General features: G+C 39.2%; 1 protein-coding gene across 3 annotated transcripts; it reads right to left on the reverse strand.

Annotated features, from left to right (window-relative positions):
• Nucleotides 1–1,554: 1,554 nt before the first annotated feature.
• abi2a (abl-interactor 2a) lies at nt 1,555–27,598 on the reverse strand. Of its 3 annotated transcripts, XM_063006679.1 has the most exons (11): nt 27,480–27,598; nt 15,640–15,807; nt 13,992–14,168; nt 11,183–11,280; nt 10,363–10,512; nt 8,741–8,859; nt 7,365–7,601; nt 5,997–6,158; nt 4,439–4,522; nt 3,973–4,134; nt 1,555–2,645 (listed from the first exon to the last, which is right to left on the reverse strand). In XM_063006679.1, the coding sequence occupies exons 1-11, from the start codon at nt 27,594–27,596 to the stop codon at nt 2,464–2,466; spliced, it is 1,656 nt and encodes a 551-aa protein (XP_062862749.1). In that variant the 5' UTR covers nt 27,597–27,598; the 3' UTR covers nt 1,555–2,463. The 3 variants fall into 3 exon arrangements, with proteins under 3 accessions (XP_062862749.1, XP_062862747.1, XP_062862748.1); XM_063006677.1 differs by lacking the exon at nt 7,365–7,601; XM_063006678.1 differs by lacking the exons at nt 4,439–4,522; nt 7,365–7,601.
• Between the last annotated feature and the right edge of the window lie 302 nt (nt 27,599–27,900).

Here is a 27,900-nt window from a genome sequence, read left to right on the forward strand (position 1 = left end):
CAATATAAAGGAACACCACAGCATGTTAATTCATAATGCAACTTCACAGTTAGTTTCTTACATATAATTAAGAGTTATACATTTTATTTATAGGTGATATACAACTGAATACTCTCCGAAAGGCTTTAAAAACTGCAAAACTATACTCATTCTTCTGTATTAAGACATTTCTGCCAGCAAAAAAGAAACCAGTTTAAACCATCTGCAAAACTGTGCTTTTGTATCAAGTCAATACAAAACTAAAGTCTCTGAAGCATCTCATGTCTGTCTGTGTAAGTAATAGAACTCTGCTGCCATTTTATTGCTCCTCAAACCTGCCACCATCTATTCCATCATGGATTTCAGGTGTGTGAAATAATTTCCCAGTTGTTTTTCAGTTTTGCAACTCATTTTAGAAAAATCTATGGGGTACATTGTAATAGTGACGTAATGGTGACCAAAACTGTCAAGCTTCACATAAACATTATAAAATTACAATATGGCACAAAAATATATTTAACAATTCATCAGCACCCGAATGCATAGTCACACTATGAAAATACCTCGCAAAAGCATTAACTACTGAGTAACAATAATTCACTTCTACAATAAAACTGAAGGAAAAGATGAGAAAATTAAAATATACTCTTTTATTGAGCATGCAATTTGTGAAGCACTGCACATCATATCAAAGCTAAAACTGGCTTTTAGATTATCATAACACAACATATAACTAAAAAAAGGAATAAAAAATAAAGTAAGAGATTTACTAACACTCTTGGTCTGTCACAAAGTGTGAAATACCCAATTTCTTAGCTTGCAGTTCTTTGTAACATGTTGGTTATAAAACAACCGATGGCAAAGGATTAAACACTCCTCAAAGGGACCAACTGGGATGTACTGACTGTTCCATAGTTTAAAATCACCATCCTCCTCTTGTTTTATTTACACTGCTCAGCCATAACATTAAAACCACCTCCTTGTTTCTACACTCACTGTCCATTTTATCAGCTCCACTTTCCATATACAAGCAATTACTGACTGTTGTCCATCTGTTTCTTTACATACTTTTTTTAACCTGCTTTCACCCTGTTCTTCAATGGTCAGGACCCCCACAGGACCAGGTATTATTTAGGTGGTGGATGATTCTCAGCACAGCAGTGACACTGACATGGTGGTGGTGTGATAGTGTGTGTTGTGCTGGTATGAGTGGATCAGACACAGCAGTGCTGATGGAGTTTTTAAACACCGTGTCCACTCACTGTCCACTCTATTAGACACTCCTACCTAGTTGGTCCACCTTGTAGATGTAAAGTCAGAGACGATCGCTCATCTATTGCTGCTGTTTGAGTTGTTTGATCTTCTAGACCTTCATCAGTGGTCACAGGACGCTGCCCACGGGGCGCTGTTGGCTGGATATTTTTGGTTGGTGGACTATTATCAGTCCAGCAGTGACCGTGAGGTGTTTAAAAACTCCATCAGCATTGCTGTGTCTTATCCACTCATACCAGCACAACACACACTAACACACCACCACCATGTCAGTGTCACTGCAGTGCTGAGAATGATCCACCACCTAAATAATTGCTGCTCTGTGGTGGTCCTGACCATTGAAGAACAGGGTGAAAAGGGGCTAACAAAGCATGCAGAGAAACAGATGGACTACAGTCAGTAATTGTAGAACTACAATGTGCTTCTATATGGTAAGTGGAGCTGATAAAATGGACAGTGTGAGTGAAAACAAGGAGGTGGTTTTAATGTTATGGTTGATCAGTGTATATCTAACAGTATGATCTAGCAATTTTCCCTTTCTAATATAAAGTTACATCTGGCTCTCCACTTTACATCCTCGGGTACAATAATCTCTATTGGCCATTTGGGTTTAATAAATACCTAAGATTTATTTACCTATAATGTCCTTCTCTGAGTTTTATAATGTATAAAGTAAAAAAAAAAAAAAAGTACCTGGTCCCTGTTAAATACGTTATCAAACCTACTTCAAATATTACTGTATTCACAGTAGTTTGATCTAGCTTATGCATTCTTTACATTCTACTGCAGTGTTTTACCAACTTTCTCCACAAGTCTACAGCAAATTTATTTAGATTTATTTACCACTTCAAAGACACCTGTAATGCCTACCCTTCTGAGGAGAATGTAAATAGTCTGTATTAATAAAGTAGGATGTTCATTATGAAAAGCGCCGTCCTCTTCAGTATAAGAAATCTTATCTTTAATTACAAAACTACATCATTCAAACACAATAGAATAGTGGTTGTGTTTTGAATCCTTCATCAAACAAAACGGTAATCGTAAGTATCCTCTAATAGTGCATTTCTGTCCCTCATGGTGAAACATTGACCTGTTGTTCTCAACCACTCATGTATAAACTCAGCGAAACACCCTTTCTTCTTACCCATCTTCTATCACAGCTGTATATGTGCAGACCCATGTGATCTGGTACTGCCACTGGACCGTATGGGATCAATCCTCACTTCCTGAGTGCATGATGGACTCGACATAGTTACCAGGGAAAAGTCCAGTGCTATCGTTTAACACTCCCTCATACCAGCCATCATCATTCTTCTTAATAACATATATGATGGTGCCCTCCTGGAATGTGAGTTCATCCTCTTTGTCTTGGATGTAATCATATATGGCCACCACTGCAACGGAAAAACATTTATTAATAAAGTAATAAACATATACACCGATCGGCCATAACATTAAAACCACCTCCATGTTTCTACACTCACTGTCCGTTTTATCAGCTCCACTTACCATATAGAAGCACTTTGTAGTTCTACAATTACTGACTGTAGTCCATCTGTTTCTCTGCATGCTTTGTTAGCTCCTTTCATTTACATTTACATTTTCAGCATTTAGCAGACGCTTTTATCCAAAGCGACTTACACAATGAGCAATTGAGGGTTAAGGGCCTTGCTCAGGGACCCAACAGTGGCAACTTGGTGGTGGCAGGGCTTGAACCGGGAACCTTCTGTTTACTAGTCCAGTACCTTAACCACTGAGCTATCACTGGCCCTTTCATGCTGTTCAATGGTCCACTGAACCACCACAGAGCAGGTATTTTTTGGGTGGTGGATCATTCTCAGCACTGCAGTGACACTGACATGGTGGTGGTGTGTTAGTGTGTGGATCAGACACAGCAGCGCTGCTGGAGTTTTTAAACACTTCACTGTCACTGCTGGACTGAGAATAGTCCACCAACCAAAAATATCCAGCCAACAGCGCCCCGTGGGCAGCGTCCTGTGACCACTGATGAAGGTCTAGAAGATCAGCAACTCAAACAGCAGCAATAGATGAGCGATCGTCTCTGACTTTACATCTACAAGGTGGACCAACTAGGTAGGAGTGTGTAACAGAGTGGACAGTGAGTAGACACAGCATTTAAAAACTCCAGCAGCGCTGCTGTGTCTGATCCACTCATACCAGCACAACACACACTAACACACCACCACCATGTCAGTGTCACTGCAGTGCTGAGAATGATCCACCACCTAAATAATACCTGCTCTGTAGTGGTCCTGTGGGGGTCCTGACCATTGAAGAACAGAGTGAAAGCAGGTTAAAGAAGTATGTAAAGAAACAGATGGACTACAGTCAGTAATTGTAGAACTACAAAGTGCTTGTATATGGAAAGTGGAGCTGATAAAATGGACAGTGAGTGTAGAAACAAGGAGGTGGTTTTAATGTTATGGCTGATCAGTGTCTATTATGGCAAAACTGGGAACTGAAGTAAAAAAAATAACTATTGACCATGACAAAAGACCAAAGAAACTCAACCTTAAATGAGCAAATGCAGTATTATATTACCCATAAACAATTAGTAAATACATTTGGATAAATATATATTCATTAAAGATGACCATTCCTATTACAAACAAATATATTAATAAAACAATCAGGTATGATCTTCAGATGAACCTAGATCTATACAGGCTATTGTAACTTTAGATGAAAGTAAGTAAACACCTTTCTCTAGGTAAGCACGCGGCGCCCAAGGTGGGTCCTCCTCAGCATAGGGATCGCTGTATTCAACCACAGCCGACTCTCCTTCTTCACCGTCCTCCAGAGGTGCAGAGGGCACCTCTTCAAACACGTTATCATCTGTAGGTGGAGATGGAGTATCTGCAACTAAAGTAAAATTTAACAGACACTTTAGAGTGCTTTAATTAAAACCCCACGCAGCAGGTACAGGAATAGTTCTGACAATGAGAATGAATATTAATAACTGTCGTCATACTGTCAGTGAATCACACTCACACAGCTCTACGAATGAACACATGCAAATAGAGAGCAGTGCAACACATCAGGTGCTCCAGATACCATTAAATATTCTTCACAGCCATAAACATTTAGACTTTTGCAGTTGAAATCTACAGCAAACAGAAGACGTAGATTTGCTGCAAGAAACTCTGTAAAGCAGTGAGGCACTTACTGGTCTCCTGAACTCGAGCCACAAAGCCCATCAGAGGGAGCTGAGGAGTGATCTGCAGGATGGATGGGGGAATGGGTGCCACCACTGATGCACATGCCACACATGAAATAGAAGAAACAGAAGAAGCAAAGCAGGCGTGTGAAGAGAAACTGTGTTAATTGATAAACCAAAGCTGATAAAATAGAAATAAAAGAGAAAGAAGAAAGAGTGAGAAGTTAATTTAATGTGATTTTGAACGAACATATTTGCCATTATTACCAATCAATCTACACTTAATCATATAATGACAAAGTAAAAACTTCTACTACTACTAGGCAGGTGCATCCTGTTTGCTTTAAATATTCTGAAGATGGGTCTACAACTCAACTGGAGTCCATCTGTTGCAATATAAACTGATTGTAAACACACATCATATACAGGGTGTCCCAAAATGAACTGACATTTTAATTTTTTAATAAAACACATTTTTTATTTGAACATTAATAATGTTTTTGCTTTATTTGAAAGTAAAGACATGGAGGTTATGTATGAAACAGAACATCTGACAAATGACCGCCTCGACCGCGGCAGGACATGTTCACTCTTTTGATGAAATTTTTCATGACACGTTGACATAATTGCTGAGAAATTTCAGCAATGTTGTGTCGAATTTCTTCTTTGAGGTCCTCAATGGATTGTGGTTTGTTGGTGTACACTTTATCCTTAAGATAGCCCCAAACAAAGAAGTCTAACGGCGTCAAGTCACATGATCTTGGCGGCCAATTCACATCACTAAAGACAGCAATTTAAAAATCTCTAACTCTGCTTTTGCCGCGAACAAATGCCGGCAAATTTAAAATGTCCGTTCATTTAGGACACCCTGTATATAAAATATTTTTTTTTAAAAACCAAGTCATTATGTCTAAGGAACTGTCTGTGGATCTCCATGATCAAATCGTTGCAAGGTATAGATCAGAAAAAGGATAGAAAGGATAGAACACTAACAGAGCTTAAAAAATCCTGTGCTGAGCTTGAACAACCTATTGGACAACCATCTCAGCAGGACTCAAACGGGTGGCCACTGTAGTGTAAAATACTTAGGACATACTGCTTATATCTTGCTAATGTTCATGTAAAGGACTCATAAAGACATGATGAAACAGATTCTGATTAAATGAAAATAAAACTCTTGAGGCAGAACAGCAAGCATTATGTCTGGTGAAAAAAGGGACCTGGCTAATACTATCCCTACAGGCAAGCATGGTGGTGGCTGTATCATGCTACTGAGGTGGTTCTCGGTGCCCGGGACATGGGAACTGGTAAGAACTGAGGGTTGAATTATTCAAACATATACTGGAATATCCTTAAAGAAAACTCCTGTGCACATGCAAACTCAGACTAGAGTGAGACTTCACCTTTCAGTGGGACAGTGGTAGCCTAGCGGGTAGAGCTTGCCCACTAAAAGGTTGTGGATTTGAATCCTGGTTCTGCTACACAGCCACTGTTAGACTCCTGGGCAAAACCCTCTTGGCAAATTGATCCTAAGGGTCTGTTAAGCTCCTGTTCGACAGGCCCCTACCTTTGCTCTGGTTGTAGTGGGGTCCTCCATTCTGCTGGCTGGCAGGCATGGCAGACTGGCTGGTGACAGAGGGTGTGCGACGATAGGGCAGAGAACCTCCAGCAGTGGGTGAGATCTGTCTAGGGACAGGCCTGTTCATGCTGTAGAACTGAGGGGCAATGCCTGTGCCAACAGAAGAAAATAATAAAACCAAAGAATGTCTCAGGTTCAATCTTAAACTTTAAAATAAAATATTAAAAACCATCTTAATTTTGTGAGATGGTCATAATTGCCAACTCTGAATTGCTGCCGTTGATGTTTGAATTAATTTATATCTTATATTATATACATTAACATATGTACAGTACAATTAAATTCCCAGCTTTTTTGAAAGGGGTGGACGGTCAGTTGATTACAAGTTGATGGCCGATATAACTGTAGCGGTGAAGGACGGGTCTACTTTTTCCTATTTGGTGTTTCCAGGTACTCACGGCTGTGGCCTGGTACTAGACATGCTGGTAGTTGTCAGTCCCAGGCTCAGTGGTTGGAAAACCTGGAAATTTAACAGCCTACAAATAAAATAATATTACCACCCTGTATGACAGGTCCACAGCCATGCATCCAAGTGGACCTGTCAGCTGGACAAAGCGCATGCCTTTGTTATATGGTTAGTCGTCCCTGTAGTCAAAACTGACATGAATGATAATGAAAAATACAAGTGCATGTGAACTACGACCATGTATGGGTTAGTACAGAACATAACTTATCCCTTGATCTCATTTAAGTCGTTATATCTGATCATTTAAAATAGTCTTTCTTAAACTGACCTACCATCAGTGTATTTTAACATGCCTGTGGTAACCTTGTCTAGAAGGGAGGTGAAGGACTCATTGGAAATTGAGGATGTAAAACAAACTGGGTAGGTGTCAAAGATGAGAAAACACATTAGATTTGATGGATGGTTTTCTCAGAAGACAATGTCTTTAATGCCTTGTTCTCCTGATCTAGTTATATCCAATTACCCAGTTATATCTCTCCTCCATTGCTGCTGACCCCTACCCTCAATGAGGACGGACATACTTGGCACATGCCCCCTTAAATACTTGTGCAGTTGCCAACCATTTCTTCTCACTGGACCCCTGTCCAGTGTTCACCATCTCTGTGCAGGCAGGAAGAACATTTGCAATCTACTGGTCTAGCTCGCTACTACATAGTTGTGTTTATTTATTTATTTTTATGTAACCTGACCAACAATATAGTGTACTTAAAACATGTTTTACTTTAAGGATGGGATGAGAGGAAGTGAGATGTTATCATGGTACTAATCTGAACATTAAGATGCACGTGTGGATTCTGACAACGAGCAGGCAGGAGTGGGAGCTCACTCACCTGGTGCAGGGGAAGTTAAGGAAAAGGAGGTGGCGCTTGCTGCAGAGGAAGCAAGGGGTTGAGGGGGAGGATGGGGTTGAACTGAAGCCTCAGTGTTGAAAGGGAGAGTGGTATCGTGTTCAGAGGCGGCAGTGGAGTTGGTTGGGGACTGGGTGGGGACAGAATTAAAGCAGCTGGATGAAGGCTGAGTGGAGTTAAGTGAGTCAGAAGGGCTGCTGGCGGCACCAGCCACAAAGGCTTTGGAGTTGATGAAAGATGTAAAGGACAAAGAGGAAAAAGGAAGGAGAAAGCAGGAGACTAAATTAAGTTGTACCATTTTGTGGACTCGTGTGGTCACAAACTAAATCATCGTTTAGTTAATCGTGATTATTTATGATGGCGGAAAATAGACAATAGGAGTTGGTTTAAGAAACACTGAAAAATACGAAATTCATGGTCAGTGACATTTCAGGTTTCGCATTTGAATTGCTAATCTCAGTCAAAGACTTACAATTAAATAAAACCTATTATTGAGCAAACAAACAGATTAATCAAATGTCTTTATGAACACCAAATAATACTGTTTTAATACAGTTTTGTTCTCCTTATTAATGGCTGTTTATCATCAGGGCGGCACTGGTAGCACTGCCTCACAGCAAGAAGGTCCTGGGTTCGATCCCCAGGCGGGGCGGTCCGGGACCTTTCTGTGTGGAGTTTGCATGTTCTCCCCGTGTCTGCGTGGGTTTCCTGCGGGAGCTCCGGTTTCCTCCCACAGTCCAAAAACATGCAGTCAGGTTAATTGGAGACAATGAATTGCCCTATAGGTGAATGGGTGTGTGTGTGTGTATGTATGCGTGTCTGCCCTGCGATGGACTGGCGGGGCGCTACTGTGTGCCTTGCGCCCATTGTTTATCATCAGGTGTACATGCAAGTACCATCTTTATTTTATAAGTTATGCAACAATAATTATGGTAGTTATTTGTATGACCAGTTAAATTGGAACTAGTTGGAACAGATGGTTAAATTGAGACACCTTGCGATGTAGTTTTATACATTTCACCCTAATTCAACTCAACAGCACTTTTAAATCAACCACTCTAATTCATTCATTTAAATGAAATTTTGTATTAAATAAAGTGAATGGTATTTTTAAAAAGAGCTAATAAATTATTAAAAGGTGTCTATAGCCAAATTAGCCAAATAGCACACACAAAACGTTTATATTACCATAGTTTATATTTTCAATCTTAAACTAGTAGTAGTACTGAATTCACAAACTTTGACCTGACAATTCAATTTATCAGTTTATTCTATTTTAACTTTATAATAATGTGCTGAGGCGCTATGTAGCTTACAAGATGTGAAACAGAAAAACACATTTTTCACAAAATCATTACCTGGAAAAGCATTAGGCGGAGAAGGCGTGGGCACAGCGATGGGCACACCTACGCTGCCACTCCCACTGTTTTCTCGACTGCTGCTGCGGCTGCTGGGATGGCTGCCTCCACTGCTTCCACTGCAGATGACAGAATTAAACACAGCCAATCAACGTTCACACTGCTCACAACATACTGACTGAAGTGTCAGATCTGAAATTAAGTGCTATCGAAAACTCGAGCAATTCATCCACATTCTATGATTGAAGGTTTAGATTCATGAACCAATTTCACACACAATACTCCCAGATTACACAGCATGCATAATTGTGTAAGCAAGTGCTAATGTTAAACAAGCCATCAAATTTTTTTAAGCTTGATCCTGTTCACCTACACTCTCTTTTCAGACTTACAAATCAAAAGTTATATATTAGCATTTTACTACTGCATATTTACTCTTGTCCGTTATTACACTGACCTGTATCAGAAATCTATTTCAAGCACAGACCTTTCCTGTTTTTATTTCTAATTTAGAAAGCACACAAACCATGGTGATTCTAAAAGTGCAGCTCATCATATAATCAGTTTGATTTACTAAGATTCGGGCAATAAGGGGCAGCCAATATCAGTTTTGTTTTGTCTAATCATTTTCCCCTCAACACTCTGTGGCAACAAAGCAGAGCAAGCTTGAAATGAACCTTAAAATGTACTACCATAAGAGAATAAGTAATAATATAAATCAAATAAAGAATATTTAAAATGCTGTTAAGACATACTGAAGAAAAGGGGAGCTGTGTTCTAATCATCAAGCAGAACTGTTGCATTTTTAAAGATTACACATTCTTCATGCTGTTTGCATTCTACTACCATTTCAGATTTCTGCGTTATATGTGGCCCATTTACAGGTTAAGCTCATCGGTACAGAATACAAGCATGATGTTTTGATAATGTATAGATTTTCATCCTGTTCTTGCTCTTTTCTGCATGCAGGTTGAGAGCATTTACTTCATTCTTCGATGTGCCATGCTGAGTGCTATGTACCAATCCACCCACTTGGATTAAATGGTTTTGATCATTCGTCCTCCTCAAGAAATGTTGTGAAAATGCTTTTGTGCTGAACTGCCAGTACTGATGGTGCCACTGCAGATGGCACAGACAGACAGTCGGCAGAGCAGTTATGTAAACTCAAACAGGCTAAAGAAGTTCCAGGTTTTAAAAGAAGAAAGCGAGCTAGCAGAGTGTAGGCAGAAGTCTTTCATTTCACAGGCTCCAGAGAGAGTGAAGACAGTAGGTAGTGAATCATTATGCTGACTCCAAGCGTCCTTCTGCACAGGAGGGTTTTTATTTTACAGATAAAAGCCTCTTCTCCAATAATGCTTCTTTTTTCTGAGATGTGGCTTATTCAGCAGTTACCACTGTTGAATTACTATTTTGACTGGGAAATGTCTAGCTTTACTATGATGGGCTAATTAAAATTTGCATGTTTAAAAGCTACAGGTATCTGTGCTTACACACGTAATGTCTACTAAATTGCAGCGTGTTTTCTAATAACAGCTTTATTGGAGTTTATTAAAAGCACAGACGGGAAGCAATGGTAAATGAAAAAAAAGAACATGGCCTATTGCACTGGCCAGCAGAAGTACCTGTATGTGCGGGTTCTCTGGTTAAGTGACGCTGTGCGCACAGGGCTCTGCTGCTGCCCGGGTGCCATGTTGCGCATCGGACTGGGGACGTAGTCATTGGGAACCACAGGGGGGCGCACTGGCTCCAGTGTCCTATACGGGGAGTGCCTCCTAGCAAAGACATTTTAAAATCATGCATTGATTTTCAACAAACAAGGTGAACGTTAATGCTTTTCTACAACTAGTCATAAGTGGAACAGACAGCCAAGTCAAAATAGGGATGCACACATAAAACTTAAATAATTTTGATGATGCTGCTAATTAAAAATAAAACTATAATATGTAATAAAAGGGTTTGTATAAAAGCCAACCTGCCTGTGAAAAAAACCTGGGAAATCCCAATGGGTGCACAACAGGCCAATCACACACACACCCTTGTGATTTTAAATGTAGTTCTAATTAGCAGCCATTTATGGTTTATGATTTTACTCTCCTGCAAAGTTGTTTCCTTGATAATAATAATAATAATAATAATAATAATAAAAATAATATGCAGGCTGTTGTAAAACTGAATTATAATCAACATGAATTAAATAGGACACTGGGATGGTGCTAGCCCACTACAACTCTGATCCAAGTGGTGCAATCCATTGGCGAAAGCAATGAATTGGCTGTGAATAGAGCCGTGTGTGCTTACGCTTATGAGCTACATCAAACTGTAAAAAGGTAAAGGTCTCCTGTACTTTGACTGAAAGAATGATGATGAATTATGAAGATCCAGTGAACATAAAAGATCATATAAGGATGGTGTAGGGTTATGGCCTTGAAGTACTGCACTTACCCTATGGTTCCCTTTCCTGACAACGGAGGGCTTGGAGGTTTCTGTGTGGGTGGAGTGGTCCGAGTAAGACCCCCCATCTTCATGTTCTGTGTGTTTACCTAAAAAAGATTATAAATAATTATCTGACGGAAACAAACTAAAGGATAGTATTTTACACTATATATAATACTTAAAATACAGCCATTCACTCGCACGGGCATTAAAATTACACTATCACACACAAAAAGACTTTACCACTTCACATTTCTGACAACAAGCCAAAATCAGTGTGAAAGTTCCCATTTGCACAGTGTTGGCAAGGGAGTAATCAGATATGCACAGAGAGAAAGGAAGCAGCTTGTGCCACCTTGGCAGCTTAACATACTGGCAACTGGTACACAGGGGTCACAGTTTATAAAGAGCCATAAAATAACAAAACATGCACACTTACGCTTAAGCAACGTGGAGAATAAAGCAGAGTTTATAACTAATGAAAAGTAAGATTACAAAAAGGAAATTTTCCCAGAATTAAATGACTACCACTAACAGTTTACTGACATTATTTATTATAAACCACTCACATGCAATTTACTTGGTAAAATACACCTGAATTAACAATTTACATTTCAAACATTTATATGTTGTACAAAATAAACAGATAAAGTAAAACAAATAAATGTATTCTATTCCCCTGTCATTTTAATTTGTGTGGTACAGAAAGATAACTATGTCGACACTTACCACTCATCAATAATCCTAAAATTCTAACTAGGCATGTAACGATACACTCTACCCACGATGCAATGCAAATCACAATACTGGGTTTGTGATTTTTTAAACTGAAATTCAAGACAAATGATGACAAAGTTTCATTTTATTATTTCTCTTGAAAAAAACCAGTATTTATGATTATCTTTAGTTTATTTAAATAATGAATGTTTTTTATTTCTGAGGTAGGTACAAACTATGCAAAACAATTTTGAATTAAGTCCAATTTGGCTAAAAAAAACCCCAAATCTGGCAACCAGGCGTATATCGCCAGTGACGTCAACCAGGCGAGGTGTATAGTGCCAGTGCCCTCTGCTGTTTAAAGTGAATATCGATTCATTTTACATGTCAAATCGATTTGAATCATGGAATTTTTTAATCGGTTATTAACTGTCTTGTGGTGAATCGTTCCATCCCTAATTCTTACCACCATGTAGTCTCCCGGCCTGACATCCAGGCCTGTTACAACAATTACATAACTGTCTAATTGGCAAAAAATATGAATTTGACTGATTTTGTTTAAGCTGATAATGCTCAGTAAGCTGATATATGTTTTAGCCAAAATGATATTAAAGAACACATGCTGACATGTTCAGTGTAAGCAGATTATTATACAAGTGACATGCAATTGTAAATGACTAAATTTCATAACCGTAACAGGTCTAAGAAAAACACAGTTCAGAAATTCAACATCACAGATAAATGTGATGGAATGTGACGTTCAACATGTGAACATCTGATCTTGAGCTTGTTGAACACTGCATTCCAAAACCATGTGCCTTAAGTCCCTCCCTATACTTTATGAACTGTCTTGCAGTCAACGTTTCAATGAATTCCAAATGAAGTACTTTAGGCCGTAAATAGTACGTGTGTGATCACAGATACACTGTGATTTTCACACTATCATTATCACAGAGCTTTATAAGGATACAATGAAATGAAATGAAAAAAAACTGCACTGTCAGGCCCTGAATTGATCACTACAATACAAAATGTAAATGTAATGTAAAATGTAAATGTAAACAATATGGCCTTAATATTCTTTGACTGAAACCACTGATTTGCCTAACTGGACAAATCAACATATTAAAAACTATCATTCTTTGACTGGTCAATATTAGGAAATCATTCTCCCTCTTACATTAGCCAAGCTGCTCATGACAGACTGTAAAAAGCCCTTACCTTGCATCTAAGTAACCACTTAAATCAAGCATGAAGCAGAAAAAGAAGTCAGGAAAAACACACACAAGTTAGTAACATTTAAGGGTAGAGCTGCACGCTATTAAAAACCTGATTCTTTTTTTAGCAACGGTTTGGCCAATTGGGGAAAAGCAATTGTACATATAATTTAAAATAGGCAATAACATACAACTACATTGTACATTAACACTTTAATGAAAATAAGACTGCTAATTAGCCATATACAGCAATTAAGAGAGATGCTTATATTCAGTTAGATGCTGTTTGTTTGTTTGTTTGTTTATTAGGATTTTGCACATCAAACACAGTCTTGGACAATTTAGTGTCTTCAATTCACCTCACTTGCACGTCTTTGGACTGTGGGAGGAAACCGGAGCTCCCGGAGGAAACCCACACAGACACGGGGAGAACATGCAAACTCCACACTTGCTGTGAGACTAACTTGCTTCCCGTTAGATGCTAATAATTACACTTGTTTTGGAGTTTATAGGTTGTGCGATTACTCCTGTTTAAACAGTTATCATTTTGCTTGTATGGCTTAATGCAACTAATGTGTTTGAAACACAGAGAGTAAAAATGTTGCATTGAGTAAGTGATTGGTCAGACAAGTAAACTAAATTAATAGGGAGCTCATAATTTTAGGTATTCATAAAAGCTTTTCAATATTGGCAAGCTAAGGTTAGATCAAAACTGTGCTCAATATCATTAAACGTGATTAAATGTGCAGCCCTAGTTCAGACATTAGGTTAAGCAACACAACATTGGTTAAGACAAAAAAAAATGGTAACAACCGTTAGAAAACACAATCATGCTTTGACCTTTCACTATTATTTCATATGAAAAGTGACACATATGACCTTACCTTCACTCCATGGCCAGTGTCATCAAGGACGCTGTAATCAATCGGTTTCCGAATGTACCGTACTGGCCGCTCAGGATTGGCTGGAGCGATAATTTTGTGGGTGCGGGAGGTGTTCTTATTGGTTGTTAAGATGCCAATCTCTCGTCTTGCCACCTTCTCCTTATGTATATCCACTGTCTGTTGTTGGGGGTACACAAAAACACAGAGAACCGCTTAGGACTAAAAGCACAACCAGATCAATGCTGGGAAAATGCTGGCAACAGCCCACAGGCAAAATACACAGTGAAAGTGTTTTGAGGCCTTGAGACTAAAACCTGTGTGTTGTAGTATATATATGTACATCTGTGTGTGACTAACCACAAATCTGACTGCCTTTAGGAAGAGGGGTGTTTCATTTCTGTTAACGTAAACATGGAAGCAAGCAGCTTTTGTAGAAAATGGTCAACAAGAAGAGAAGGCTGATTAACATAAACCCTTTAGCGTATTGCTGACAGCTGTTGTGTGTGGGTTTGTCTTGGTGTCCACTGCTGCAAATTCTAACCTCTCCAGGCAAGGCTTGGTGATTTTCAGTATTGTGTTACGGTGATGCTTTAAGGTCCTACCAGCCAAAAGAGAGCTAACATGAGATATGGGGTGGTGAAACATACCACAAAGTAAAACAGCATGAATTATTTAACTGAATTCTTGAATTATATTGGAGTTATTTTTATTAATTTTCCCTAATTTCCTTTTTTTCCTAATGTAGTCAGTTACAAGGGGAAAAATCGGATATTTTTTCCTGCTGCTCCCGACCCCCAACAGAGGGAGGCTGTTACGCGCCCCCTCAGACAGGCTTGCTACCACCCGCCACTTCTTTTCACCTGCTGGTCTTGGTGGGGTCTCAAATTGCACAGTATAAAGTCCAGACGAAAACGGTAAACCACCCTGTGCAGACGGGGGTGGGAAATGGAAAGTGGGGTGCCTATACAAATTACTGTAAAAGCTGTACACAATCTGAACAGTTTAAAATCCGATTGCTCCCACTGGTTTTGTAGTTTGGTGCAACTTCACATTAAATGCTTTACTGACTTTAATTACATAAATGACCATAATGAAGGTCCATAATGGGTTTATTGAGTTCTTGCATCAGTAAATCTTTTGTTTAAGGGATCTGATATTTGTTTATTTATTTATTAGGATTTTAACGTCATGTTTTACACTTTGGTTACATTCATGACAGGAACGGTAGTTACTCATTACACAAGATTCATCAGTTCACAGGGTTATATCAAACACAGTCATGGACAATTTAGTGTCTCTAATTTACCTCACTTGCATGTCTTTGGACTATGGGAGGAAACCGGAGCTCCTGAAGGAAACCCACACGGACACGGGGAGAACATGCAAACTCCACACAGAATGGACCCGGACCGCCCCACCTGGGGATCGAACCCAGGACCTTCTTGCTGTGAGGCGACAGTGCTACCCACTTAGCCACCCCGATCTGATATTTAACACATTGTGTATTGCAGGTCTGTTATGGCAAATGCATTAATTGTTTTATTCTGGTGAATTATTCCCAGACTTAAGTGTGAATAGAGTAAAAACTAAGCAATTTCAGGCAAATGCATTGGCGTCACTTGCTTTCAATGAATGCTTGTGAGCTCACCTGTGAGATGTGGTTGATTGAGGACTCCATGCGCCGGAGCTGTGACGCCTGAATATCCAGCATCTGCAGCACATTATTAGCGAGTGTGTTGATCAGATAGGCGACACTGGCCAGGGACTGGGTGGTGTAACTTTTAGTTTCCTCGAATGCTCTGTGCTTATCTGGGGACTGAGGTAAAGGCACAGGGAGAGACAAAAATAATATTAGAATATTACACCAAATAAATATGTATGTATACTAATAAATACTCATTTTGTAAAAAAACTGAAACCATTTACATTTAAAAGAAAGAAATAATTGCTGTCCAAATTTCTCTGGTTTTGCATAAGAAAATGTAAATAAGTGTAGTTGATAAGGGAAGCGCTGGATTAGCAATAGAAGATGGAATTATTCAAGTTATGATTAAGGTCTAATTAAATGTTTTCTTTTTCCTAAAATGTTGTTTTAGCTCACTTTTATGTAAATCAGATTTCTTTGGCCTTTTAACATCAATACATAAACTATAGAAATATTTAAATACAACCAAAATTAAAATATAACGTTATACCTGTATTTTAAGTGTGTGTGTGTGTGTGTGTGTGTGTGTGTATTTTAGACTTCTTTAGAGCTATTGCTGAAATGATCAGTACTAAACATGACAATGTGCATATATTTTTATAATGCATCAGTATTTTATGGCTGTTTGTGTATGAGAGAGTAAGAAAAAGATTAAGGTCATCAAGATTTGCACTTTATATTTACAGAACATACAAACTCTATTTAACTACATATTCAACATAATTTGAATTCATATTTCTGCAGTCTTGCAGCTTTATGTGTAAAGAGGTTGCGCTCCCAACAGCACCCCAACTACATTCTTTCACTACAATAAATCCACGTATTATACACAGTCAGGCAGTGAACAAATCAGCTTGTGTTTAGAACAGTGCAGAACAGACAGAGAGGCTAGACAGGACTGCTGGATAACAGGGAAGCTTAGTTTAAGCATGATCCACACGTTTCAGTGCTTCTAAAATTTGTTTACCATCTTTTTAAATCTTCATATATATTCATGTTCTTTACATCATAGATTTTATAGCACCCTAGATGTTGTTTTGAAGTGTTTTTAGATTTTATTGAATTAAAAAATATTTACTAAAATTATACACCGGGTTGTAGTTCTTAGTTGGGCACAAACACTTTCATTGTGGGGAAAACAAAACTAAAATACAACACTTTATGCAGTGAAAATACCTTTTCACTGTAGGGAAAAGTGGGTATGTTCAAAGAAGGTAACTGGATCAGTTGCATTTTCACCTGGACATAGTTTGGCACTGCAGTGTTTGCTCACAGCAAATTATTCAGAGCTATGTGATTGCAACTGAGTCAGTTCAGTGAGATTATTTTATAATCTACATTGGACACCGTACACAGCTTAAAGCAGACAGGACCCGGTATCTCTGTGTGTGTTCAGCTGTGTGATGTGAGGAATGTCAAGGTCTCAATATTACTCAGTTTATCATATTATTGGCTACTTTGAGTCCTAGACTGAAGTGTGAGATGAAAAGTGACGATATGTTGGAACACAATCTTAATCTTTGTGAAAAGACTGTGCCGGGAGATGTACAACCAGTTTAAACATTTTAAAGCTAATTGGACTTGTTTTGAGCAATTTGATGATAATATTGTATCTATGTGCTAATTATAATTAGTAAAAAGATCTGGTGAACCAGTAAATTAAGTTGTTTTTTTTCTTTCATAAAACTGATGCAAGTCCACAGTTTCTCTAGGTAGGAAGAAGCTGACTGGATTTGAACTGTTGGGCTCACCTCTCCTTTTACCCTTTAAAATGACAACACAGCCCTTACATTTATTTTAAGCTGTACTACTGTCTAGAGTACAGTATTGAAGTAAAAAAATATACATGTAAACTTCAGTAACTTGTCTTTTTATTTTAATTGCTTGTTAAAGCTGTGTAAGTCAAACACCAGCCAAACAAATGACCACCAGTTATAGTTAAAAAAAACATCTGTCAAATTGAAGTTTACCATAAACATACAGTGTATCACAAAAGTGAGTACACCCCTCACATTTCTGCAAATATTTCATTATATCTTTTCATGGGACAACACTATAGACATGAAACTTGGATATAACTTAGAGTAGTCAGTGTACAGCTTGTATAGCAGTGTAGATTTACTGTCTTCTGAAAATAACTCAACACACAGCCATTAATGTCTAAATAGCTGGCAACATAAGTGAGTACACCCCACAGTGAACATGTCCAAATTGTGCCCAAATGTGTCGTTGTCCCTCCCTGGTGTCATGTGTCAAGGTCCCAGGTGTAAATGGGGAGCAGGGCTGTTAAATTTGGTGTTTTGGGTACAATTCTCTCATACTGGCCACTGGATATTCAACATGGCACCTCATGGCAAAGAACTCTCTGAGGAAGTGAGAAATAGAATTGTTGCTCTCCACAAAGATGGCCTGGGCTATAAGAAGATTGCTAACACCCTAAAACTGAGCTACAGCATGGTGGCCAAGGTCATACAGCGGTTTTCCAGGACAGGTTCCACTCGGAACAGGCTTCGCCAGGGTCGACCAAAGAAGTTGAGTCCACGTGTTCGGCGTCATATCCAGAGGTTGGCTTTAAAAAATAGACACATGAGTGCTGCCAGCATTGCTGCAGAGGTTGAAGACGTGGGAGGTCAGCCTGTCAGTGCTCAGACCATACGCCGCACACTGCATCAACTCGGTCTGCATGGTCGTCATCCCAGAAGGAAGCTGACGCACAAGAAAGCCAGCAAACAGTTTGCTGAAAACAAGCAGTCCAAGAACATGGATTACTGGAATGCCCTGTGGTCTGACGAGACCAAGATACACTTGTTTGGCTCAGATGGTGTCCAGCATGTGTGGCGGCACCCTGGTGAGAAGTACCAAGACAACTGTATCTTGCCTACAGTCAAGCATGGTGGTGGTAGCATCATGGTCTTGGGCTGCATGAGTGTTGCTGGCACTGGGGAGCTGCAGTTCATTGAGGGAAACATGAATTCCAACATGTACTGTGACATTCTGAAACAGAGCATGATCCCCTCCCTTCGAAAACTGGGCCTCATGGCAGTTTTCCAACAGGATAACGACCCCAAACACAACCTCCAAGATGACAACTGCCTTGCTGAGGAAGCTGAAGGTAAAGGTGATGGACTAAACCCAATTGAGCACCTGTGGCGCATCCTCAAGTGGAAGGTGGAGGAGTTCAAGGTGTCTAACATCCACCAGCTCCGTGATGTCATCATGGAGGAGTGGAAGAGGATTCCAGTAGCAACCTGTGCAGCTCTGGTGAATTCCATGCCCAGGAGGGTTAAGGCAGTGCTGGATAATAATGGTGGTCACACAAAATATTGACACTTTGGGCACAATTTGGACATGTTCACTGTGGGGTGTACTCACTTATGTTGCCAGCCATTTAGACATTAATGGCTGTGTGTTGAGTTATTTTCAGAAGACAGTAAATCTACACTGCTATACAAGTTGTACACTGACTACTCTAAGTTATATCCAAGTTTTATTTCTATAGTGTTGTCCCATGAAAAGATATAATAAAATATTTGCAGAAATGTGAGGGGTGTACTCACTTTTGTGATACACTGTACATCATAAAGTGTTCTTAAGCACTGGAATATTTTACCATGTACACAGCCCCTACATCACAGCATAAATGTTCATTAAGTAGGCATGTAGGTCAGATTGTAGGGCCCTCCTCCAGGATACATGCTGACACTAATATGTAGATCCACCGCTCTGTGAATAACAGTGGCCAGCACTGACGACATCAATGCGAAAACACAGTGCACTCTTAAGACAGCCACAAACCCTCAGATACAAACCCCCAGCTTACATGCGACTGACTAAGTAAAGAGAGTATCCTAATCTACAATAGGTCTTTAATGATGATAAAAAATTGTAATTAATTTTGGTAAAGCCACTGTCAGACCTAAAACATGCAGAACTTAAATGTATACTGAACAAAAGAGCAAGAGCAAAAAACAAGTCAGTGGATTGTATTCTGATCTCATTTACAATAAATCCATCACCTAAAAAAGTAATGAATGTCTTACTGAAGCACTGAAAAGTCACATCACAGGGCATTTCAAATGAAAGCCACTAAAAATTCAGGGCATTGTCCAGAATAATAAATGCTCCCTAAAGGCTCAACTACACTAGACCTGCCGATACATGTTTATTTAAAGGAGAAATTAATTTCCTATACCAGAGAGTTGTATAAGGCAGATTTATTACTTCTAATTACTTTTATTTCTTTTATTAACTAGCTTTTATTAACTTGAATAATGCTTTAAGTTCTTAGCAATGTACAGTCATAAAACACTGTATAATGTTTTTCCTTGTCTCATCTTCTCTGCATTTGTCTTCATCTTGCCTTTTATTCTATCCCTGCTTCCACCTCTCCAATCTTAGCCTCTATTCCTTTTCTGCTTCATTAATCCTGACCTAGCTCGATGTTCGTTTTCTCTCGCCTAAGGAGAAAATACTGCACAATGAAACTGGGTTCTGCACTGTTTTATGTAGGTTTTAAGGAAGTATCAAAAATCAGTCTGAGTTGAGTCATGCATTCTAATCCTCTCACCAGAACAAGAACCAATGACTAAACTTCAACTTCAGGTTTGTTGCTTTAAACATGTACATTTACAGTACACATGCTTCTCACCAGATGAGCTATTAAATGTAATAAATGTGAAAAAAGAACCAACAGCAGAAAAGTTCACTACAATATACTGTCTTTTTTAATTCAATAAAGCAAGTGTGACTTATTGATATGAACTAATTTGATATGAAGCTTTATTGAACAGTGATTTGTTTTACATTTTAATGGGATGCTACATGTATTTGCATTTACATATTTCAATGTGTACTTGTAACATAGCTGAAAACCTCTTGAATCTTACATTTTATTTAATGCTATTTTCAGGAAAGTCCCATTAAAACAATCAATGCAAGGTGTTAGTGTAACAGCCTACTAGTCCACCCCCTAGTAGTCTTTATTTATTTATTTATTAGGAGGTGTCATTTTTTACACACCTTGGTTATATCGATGACAGAACAGGTAGTTACTCGTGACACAAGATTCATCAGTTCACAAATTCAATGTCGAACACAGTCACGTACAATTAACCTGACTGCATGTCTTTGGACTGTGGGAGGAAATCAGCGTACCTGGGGGAAACCCACACAGACACAGGGAAAACATGCAAACTCCACACAGAAAGGACCCGGACCACCCCACCTGGGGATCAAACCTAAGACCTTCTTGCTGTGAGGCAACAGAGCCACCGTGTCACCCCCCTAGCAGTCTTTAGTTAGAATAGTTTTACCTACCAATTTACATCTTAAAAACTTCTACCACGCCAAGCCTCAACCAACCAGGGCAACATTCTTTTTTTCCACCAGCTTAATTGCACTACAGGGCCACGTCAGGCACAAGGTTCTGGATACCCTGCTTTACTGTTATCCATGCACAATGAAAAGCTATTTCCCTTTATGCTCTTATTTATGAGCCACTAACAAATCAAAATCTGTGCAGCTGTGAAAGAAGAATGACGGCAGCTCAGCAGTGCACCGGTATTAAGCAGTCAAATTAAAAATCAATAACCATATAAATCATTTTAAAATAATACTTTCAAGCTGACTGAAAAACATCAGGACATTATATCCATTCACACAAGGGCTAAAGTGAGAGATTTTAGTTTGTACGGCTTTACGCCTCAACTTTCACAAATTCAGAGCCGTAAAGGTAGCTGTAGAAGTCTACATTAGAACACTGAAACATGCCAAAAGTATTATTGTTAGAGACAGAAAAAGGGTCAAGAACCTCTTAATTCATCCTATGTTGCCCTTATATGTAGCTACTCAAAAGGCCAGCAGTGCCCACAGAAGACAGCACCAGCTATCTCTACCATAAAAGGACAGCTGTTTCCAGTAGACCCTCTCCCTGTATACAGTACCAACAGAATTTTTAACCTTGTTATAGCCAGTCATGCCCCAACAAATAATTAAATGAATTCAACCATGATTAAACCATATTTCATCTCATTACACACTAAAATAAAAGGTGCATCATTGACCATAAAATAAAAGGAAATGGGGATTTAATTAAACATACAGTAGAGTCATCAGCTAACCTCATGATTATGTATTTCTGGCTGTCAGACTGCATAGTTACTGTAATTACAAAAGCATCATGTGTGACTGATCATCACTTATAGAGCACAAAGGAGGTGCTTATCATGCACAAGCTGGAACTGGGCTCTCAATTCTAAAGGCAAGAATGGAATTAAAAACAAATATGCTTTTTGTACCCGTAATTTAATATTTAGAACAGTTTCTTTCACAATTTCATTTGTATGGCACATATTTAAAGCAATACAGCTATTAAGGTGGTTATTTCCCCCTCATATACCATATCCACAGTTGTAGTCTGTAAGGAAATGCACATGTGCACAGAAATGTGTTTGTTTGTTAGGATTTTAACGTCATGTTTAACACATGTGTGTCATTTAGTGGCAACAATAGGTATTACGTATCTGTCTTTATATTTTGGTCCATTTTATATTTTCATCTTATTTTTATGGCTGCGTGGTAGGTTAGGACTGTTCTTGTGCTGTCTTGTGTAAGAACTTCTTTTATGGTTTCAGGCATGTGCACTTGTTTTCTTTCCTTGGTGTACTTGGGGAATTCCATCAGAATATGTTTTATTGTTGCAGGTGTTTGGCAGATTTCACAGGTTGGGGTTTTTTCTCCTTTTACCAGGTGTTGGTGGGTTATTCTGGCGTGGCCGATTCGGCACCTTGTCTATATGACTTGATCTATGCGTCGTCCCTGATGAATTCTTGGTTTAGCATTGACATTTGAGTGTATTTATATATATATATATATATATATATATATATATATATATATATATATATATATATATATATATATATATATATATATATATATATTCTTTATGCATTTTCTCCCCCTTTTAGCGCGTCCAATTGCCCGATTGCGTCATGCTTCCACTCCACCAATGCCGATCCCCGCTCTGATTGAGGAGAATGAACCTAACCCATGCCCCCTCCGACACGTGGGCAGCATGCCATATGCATCTTATCACCTACACTTTGACGAGTGCAATGCAGCTCAGCGTTGTGTACGGAGAGACACACCCTGACAGCACACTTTCAGCCAGCAGATCAGCCAGCAGAGGTCGTAATTGCACCAGTCATGGGAGAGAGACCCCATCCGTCTTAGTCCCGCCCATCTGAACAACAGGCCAATCGTTGTTCATGCCGGCAGGCAGAGCTGAGATTCGATACGATGTATTCGAGATCCAGCTCTGGTTCCAGCGTGTGTTTTTACCGCTGCGCCGCTTGAGTGGCCGACATTCGGGTGTATTTCACGGAGTTTGTTGGTGGTCTGGGCGTTCCATTCATTTTGCCATTTTTCCTTGATGTCGAGATTTTTTATGGTTTTAAATCTGTTGATGGGATTTTGATGTTTGTTGTATGTCGTCTTGTTTTTTTTCTCTAGCTAGCTGATCCGCTTTTTCATTCCCTGCTGTGTCCTGGTACCTAGCATAGTTTTATGTCATATTCCAGTTCGCACAGAAATGTGTAGAAGATTAATAAAGCATACATTTGGGTGAAAGCTTAGCTTTTTGTACTGATATAAAAAGTTCCTAAGACATTCACCATTTTGAAAATGAATGATAAAGTATTAAGGTGTTACATCTGACACCTTGCCATGTCAGACACCATCATAAGTGTGATACCACTCTAGAGCTTTTTATTTTTATTTAGGCATGTATGGGTTGTCATGCTCAGTCTAGTTCTGATGAGTGAAAATTGGACAGGTCTATTTGCATGTTCACATAAAGGCATCAAACTGACAAAAATGTTCCTAAATGTGCAGCAGTGGTAAATGCTCACATTATATGCAATATGTGCTACTTTATGAGCACACGTCACCCTGCAGAACTAAAATATTGTGCAAAGAAATTTATGACATAAGGTCAATATGAGAAATTTGTTAGATTAAAAAACCACACATGATGGAATTGTTTTGTTTAGCTTCATAACTTAAGTCGATTTCTTCTATGAGCACAATTGGGCAGGAATGTGTGCACAATGAGTGCGTTTTAAAAATGATTTCTTACTCTCAACCACAAATAATAATTAAAATAATGAAATGTATTTGGTGAATACATTTAAATTAGAGATGGGACGATCGATCGGCTATGAATCGGTATCGGCCGATTTTTAATCAAAATATGCTATCGGCGATATTTCCTAAAAGTAGCCGATCCGATCGTGTGATATATAAAGATCACATTAAGTTAACAGCTCAGTGGATTGATCCAGACTTTGAGCTACGAAGCACCAACCATCACATCACCATTCATCAACAATCGTACAGAAACCACAGTGAAAGCTCTTCATGACCTAAAATAACATCATTAACTTTGTGCATCATACATACGATGTAATTTTGCTGATTGTAATATTTACTTTAAAAAGATAATTCAACCCGGTCACATCTGAGTCGATTCTATCAGCACGTTATATAAACTCCTGGTTCACTTTGGTAAATCGTGAGCGGTTCTTACTTGTGATGTAGATGAGAACAGAAAACGTTACAGAGCCAATCAGAGGCAAAAGTTTATTCATTACCAAATTCGTTAGTTCAGGATCATCTGCTGAACTTTTAGCTCCTTAGACGGAACGAGTCTGACGGTCGGTTACAGATCTGTGCTAATATCAGTGTAATGAAGCTTTTTAATGTAAGAGAGTCACACAAAATTTTCTGTAGTAGCTGGTGTTTATTTAAAACCACGACATTTAATTAATAACAGTAAACACGGAGAGATAACCGAGAAGAGAAACTTACGCTTCGCGAAAAATGACTCGTGAATCAATGAATCACTTATAGCGATACCGATACAGTGAACAAAGCGTCTCTTCTAAAGGCGCGCACACACACACACACACACACACAAACACGCGCGTGCGCTGCTCCGGTTTATCTTCACTGTGAGGCTCTTTTTAAGTTTATTTATTTTATTTACTGCTAACCCCCGCCCCCCCCCCCCCCCCCCCCCCCCCCCCCGATCGCAATCGGCTATCGGCAGATGTCCCTGAAAGGAGATCGGAGATCGGAATCGGTGCCAAAAACCCCGATCGTCCCATCTCTAATTTAAATGATGTAAAAGTACAAGCATTGAGTTAACATTTCAGCAAAAAAATAAATACTGCATCACAACTTAATAGAAATGCAACTCCTTTATTAAATTCCCCTTTCCACCATGAGCTTACGTGAAAGGAAATACAAGGCTATTTGTAGGAAAAATCTACATGTCATACTGTCTTCATAGTTGTAACCCAAACAAACATGCTAGAAAAAAACACAGCAACCAAGAGTCCTGAATGTTTTCAGCCTCTTCAAACTGCACAGCTCACTGCAATCAAATGTGGTTCTAATGACCTGTAGCACAATGCTCAGCAGTGACTAACCAAAGCCAGCTGGAAAGAGCTGGAACAGGACAATATTACTCCTCAGCACAGTGTGAATCACACACGTCATTGGGCAGTGGTCACAGGCACCGCTGATAGTCCACCTACTGAAGTCATGGAGAGGGAGGCAACCAAAATGAAGTCATACAGCAAAACAGAGCCAAAACACTACAGGAGTCCTCAGAATACAGCCAGATAATGCTATTTACTTCAATACAGATCCACTATAATGAGAATAATGCAATTATATAATGCAATTATAATAAAGAACTAAATTCTATGAAGAACAGCCCTTATGCTTCTGTTTTTACCTACAGAGTTCTATGCATGTAACTACTAGTATAACCCACTAGTATATTGTAAAAATTGATTAGTGCCTGTTACTTTTACTAGCATAGCTAGTGAGTTTGTGTGGCTTTACAGTAAAAACCATGCTGCTGGAAATAGCAATGCCAGAGTTACAAAGGTTTGAATCCCGAGCTGGGCTCAAAAATACATAAGATGCACAGCATTACAGGAATCTAGCCAATGGGGGACACGTATCAGTGCTGGTCCCAAACCTGTATAAATAGGATGTTTCTAAGCACATTCTTTTATAACAGAAAACTAGGCAAACAATATTAAGAACTTTAAGCCATTTTAACTTACTACATGGAGTCATTAGCAAGCAACAAAAGAAGTTTTGAGGCATAACGAAATCTTCACAGCAGAAAAGTAGGACAGGTTCTAATAAGGACTGTTGACATTTACGTTAATTTAAAAGCAGAGACTGAGCATAGCAAGAGTCTGGAAAGCCTGCATCACCAAGATTAAGCTGTCACTGCAGAGAATGGGTTCACACAGTATGATGTTCATGCATCATGGTGCTTAGGAGCTCAAATAATATTAACAAGTTTGCAAGATTGCACACGTTTTTGCAACTACACTGCAACAGTACTGAATTAATTTGCATTTTAAGCGGTCATGTTTTCAATTTCGACCATTCACTTTTTAAAATAAAAACAGTACCTGCAGACAGTACTCAGCCCCTCGTGTTAATAAAATATGGAAGCAATAAAATGCAGTTCAACTCAAATTGCAAATTTCTAAATTGCATTTTAAACTTTTCCTCTTTTTTTGGGGGTTAAGAACAAATATCAAAATATCAAAACTGATTTCAACATTCTACATCCAAGCTTTGCTTAGCTATACTCACTAACCGGCAAGTCACTAACCAGATAAACAAACTAAAGCTATTGTTTTGGACACATAATGAAAAGAACCAGTTCACCAAATAAGACAATTATGCCTGGAAGAGTTGAAACGGTAGTCACTCATTACACGAGGTTATATCGAACACAGTCATGGACAATTTTGTATCTCCAATTCACCTCACTTGCATGTCTTTGGACTGTGGAAGGAAACCGGAGCTCCTGGAGGAAACCCACGCGGACACGGGGAGAACATGCAAACTCCACACAGAAAGGACCCGGACCGCCCCACCTGGGGATCGAACCCAGGACCTTCTTGCTGTGAGGTGACAGTGCTACCCACTGAGCCACCGTGCCGCCCCAAGAGTTGAAGGTAAAGAACTGTACACATACAACAAGTACTAACAGGGTATGTGTTCCTAGTAAGTTTAAAGGGTATTGAAAAATCCCCACAACACTGCTGCACCTGCTACATTTTACCAAAACAACACACACTACCATGTTACACCACATTAGAAGCATTACAGTGCTGAAAATACCCCACCACTTATTCACCGTGTGGTCTATGAGGGTTCCATTTGATTGATTAATCAAAGTACAGGGGTGGAAATGTATAGAGCAACAGATGGGCGACAGTTTATCTGTATAGTAGGTGTAATTTATAAAATAACCAAAGAATAAAAGTACAAAATAGGTAACTAAAAGTGCCAGGTGAGTGTACATATAAATCATACATACATGCCCCCAATACCATCTGTTGCTACACTTAACTTCTGTTTACAATGGAGTTTCTCAGTCCCGCATTTGGAGTCAAACAAAACTGTAAATTACAATGTTTTTACTTTTCTAACACACCTGATTGAATGTATAAATAATTCACAAACTTGCCATGAAGTTAAGTCGGGTGTATAAGTACTAAAAAAAAGTTAAAAAGTGCAGTAAAGGAGCTCAGATTTGAGAAGTGTAACTGTACCTCTCACACTGAACTGTACTGAGGGAGAGAGAGGAACCGTTGGGATTTAAACGGTTAGCTCGATGCTAACACAAACCGCTCGACTTCACCAAGTTGAAAACACCGTAATAACGCACATGAGCGCTTTACCTGAATGTAATTGCTCTCGCAGTATTCCGCCACTCTTTCGAGGTTGGTGAAACTATCCAGCAAAGCTCTTCGTCCGGCAGGAATTTCTTCCTCCAGCAGCATCTGTAGCTCCGCCATCTTTTACATCTTCCTTAGTGTGGGAGCTTTCTCACAAACGCGCTTCTCATGCACGCGCATTGGAAACCTCGGGGAGGGATGCGCGTACTTAAACTCCCGTTATTCCACTGGACAAATCCCAAACCGCTTCCGACTGGATATCTAGTGCACTACACAGAGCGTTAAAAACTGTGCTCATAAGCACTATACATGCACACTCGATAGGGAATGGGAGTGATTTTAGATTCAACCCTGGGGAGTATCGGCTTTACTGTGAGAGAGTAGAGTGGAGCGTTGCTGATAGCAGCGGTCTGAGGATAATTTC

The sequence above is a fragment of the Trichomycterus rosablanca genome, chromosome 12 (assembly GCF_030014385.1).
Source record: "Trichomycterus rosablanca isolate fTriRos1 chromosome 12, fTriRos1.hap1, whole genome shotgun sequence".
NCBI classification, from domain to species: Eukaryota; Metazoa; Chordata; class Actinopteri; order Siluriformes; family Trichomycteridae; genus Trichomycterus; species Trichomycterus rosablanca.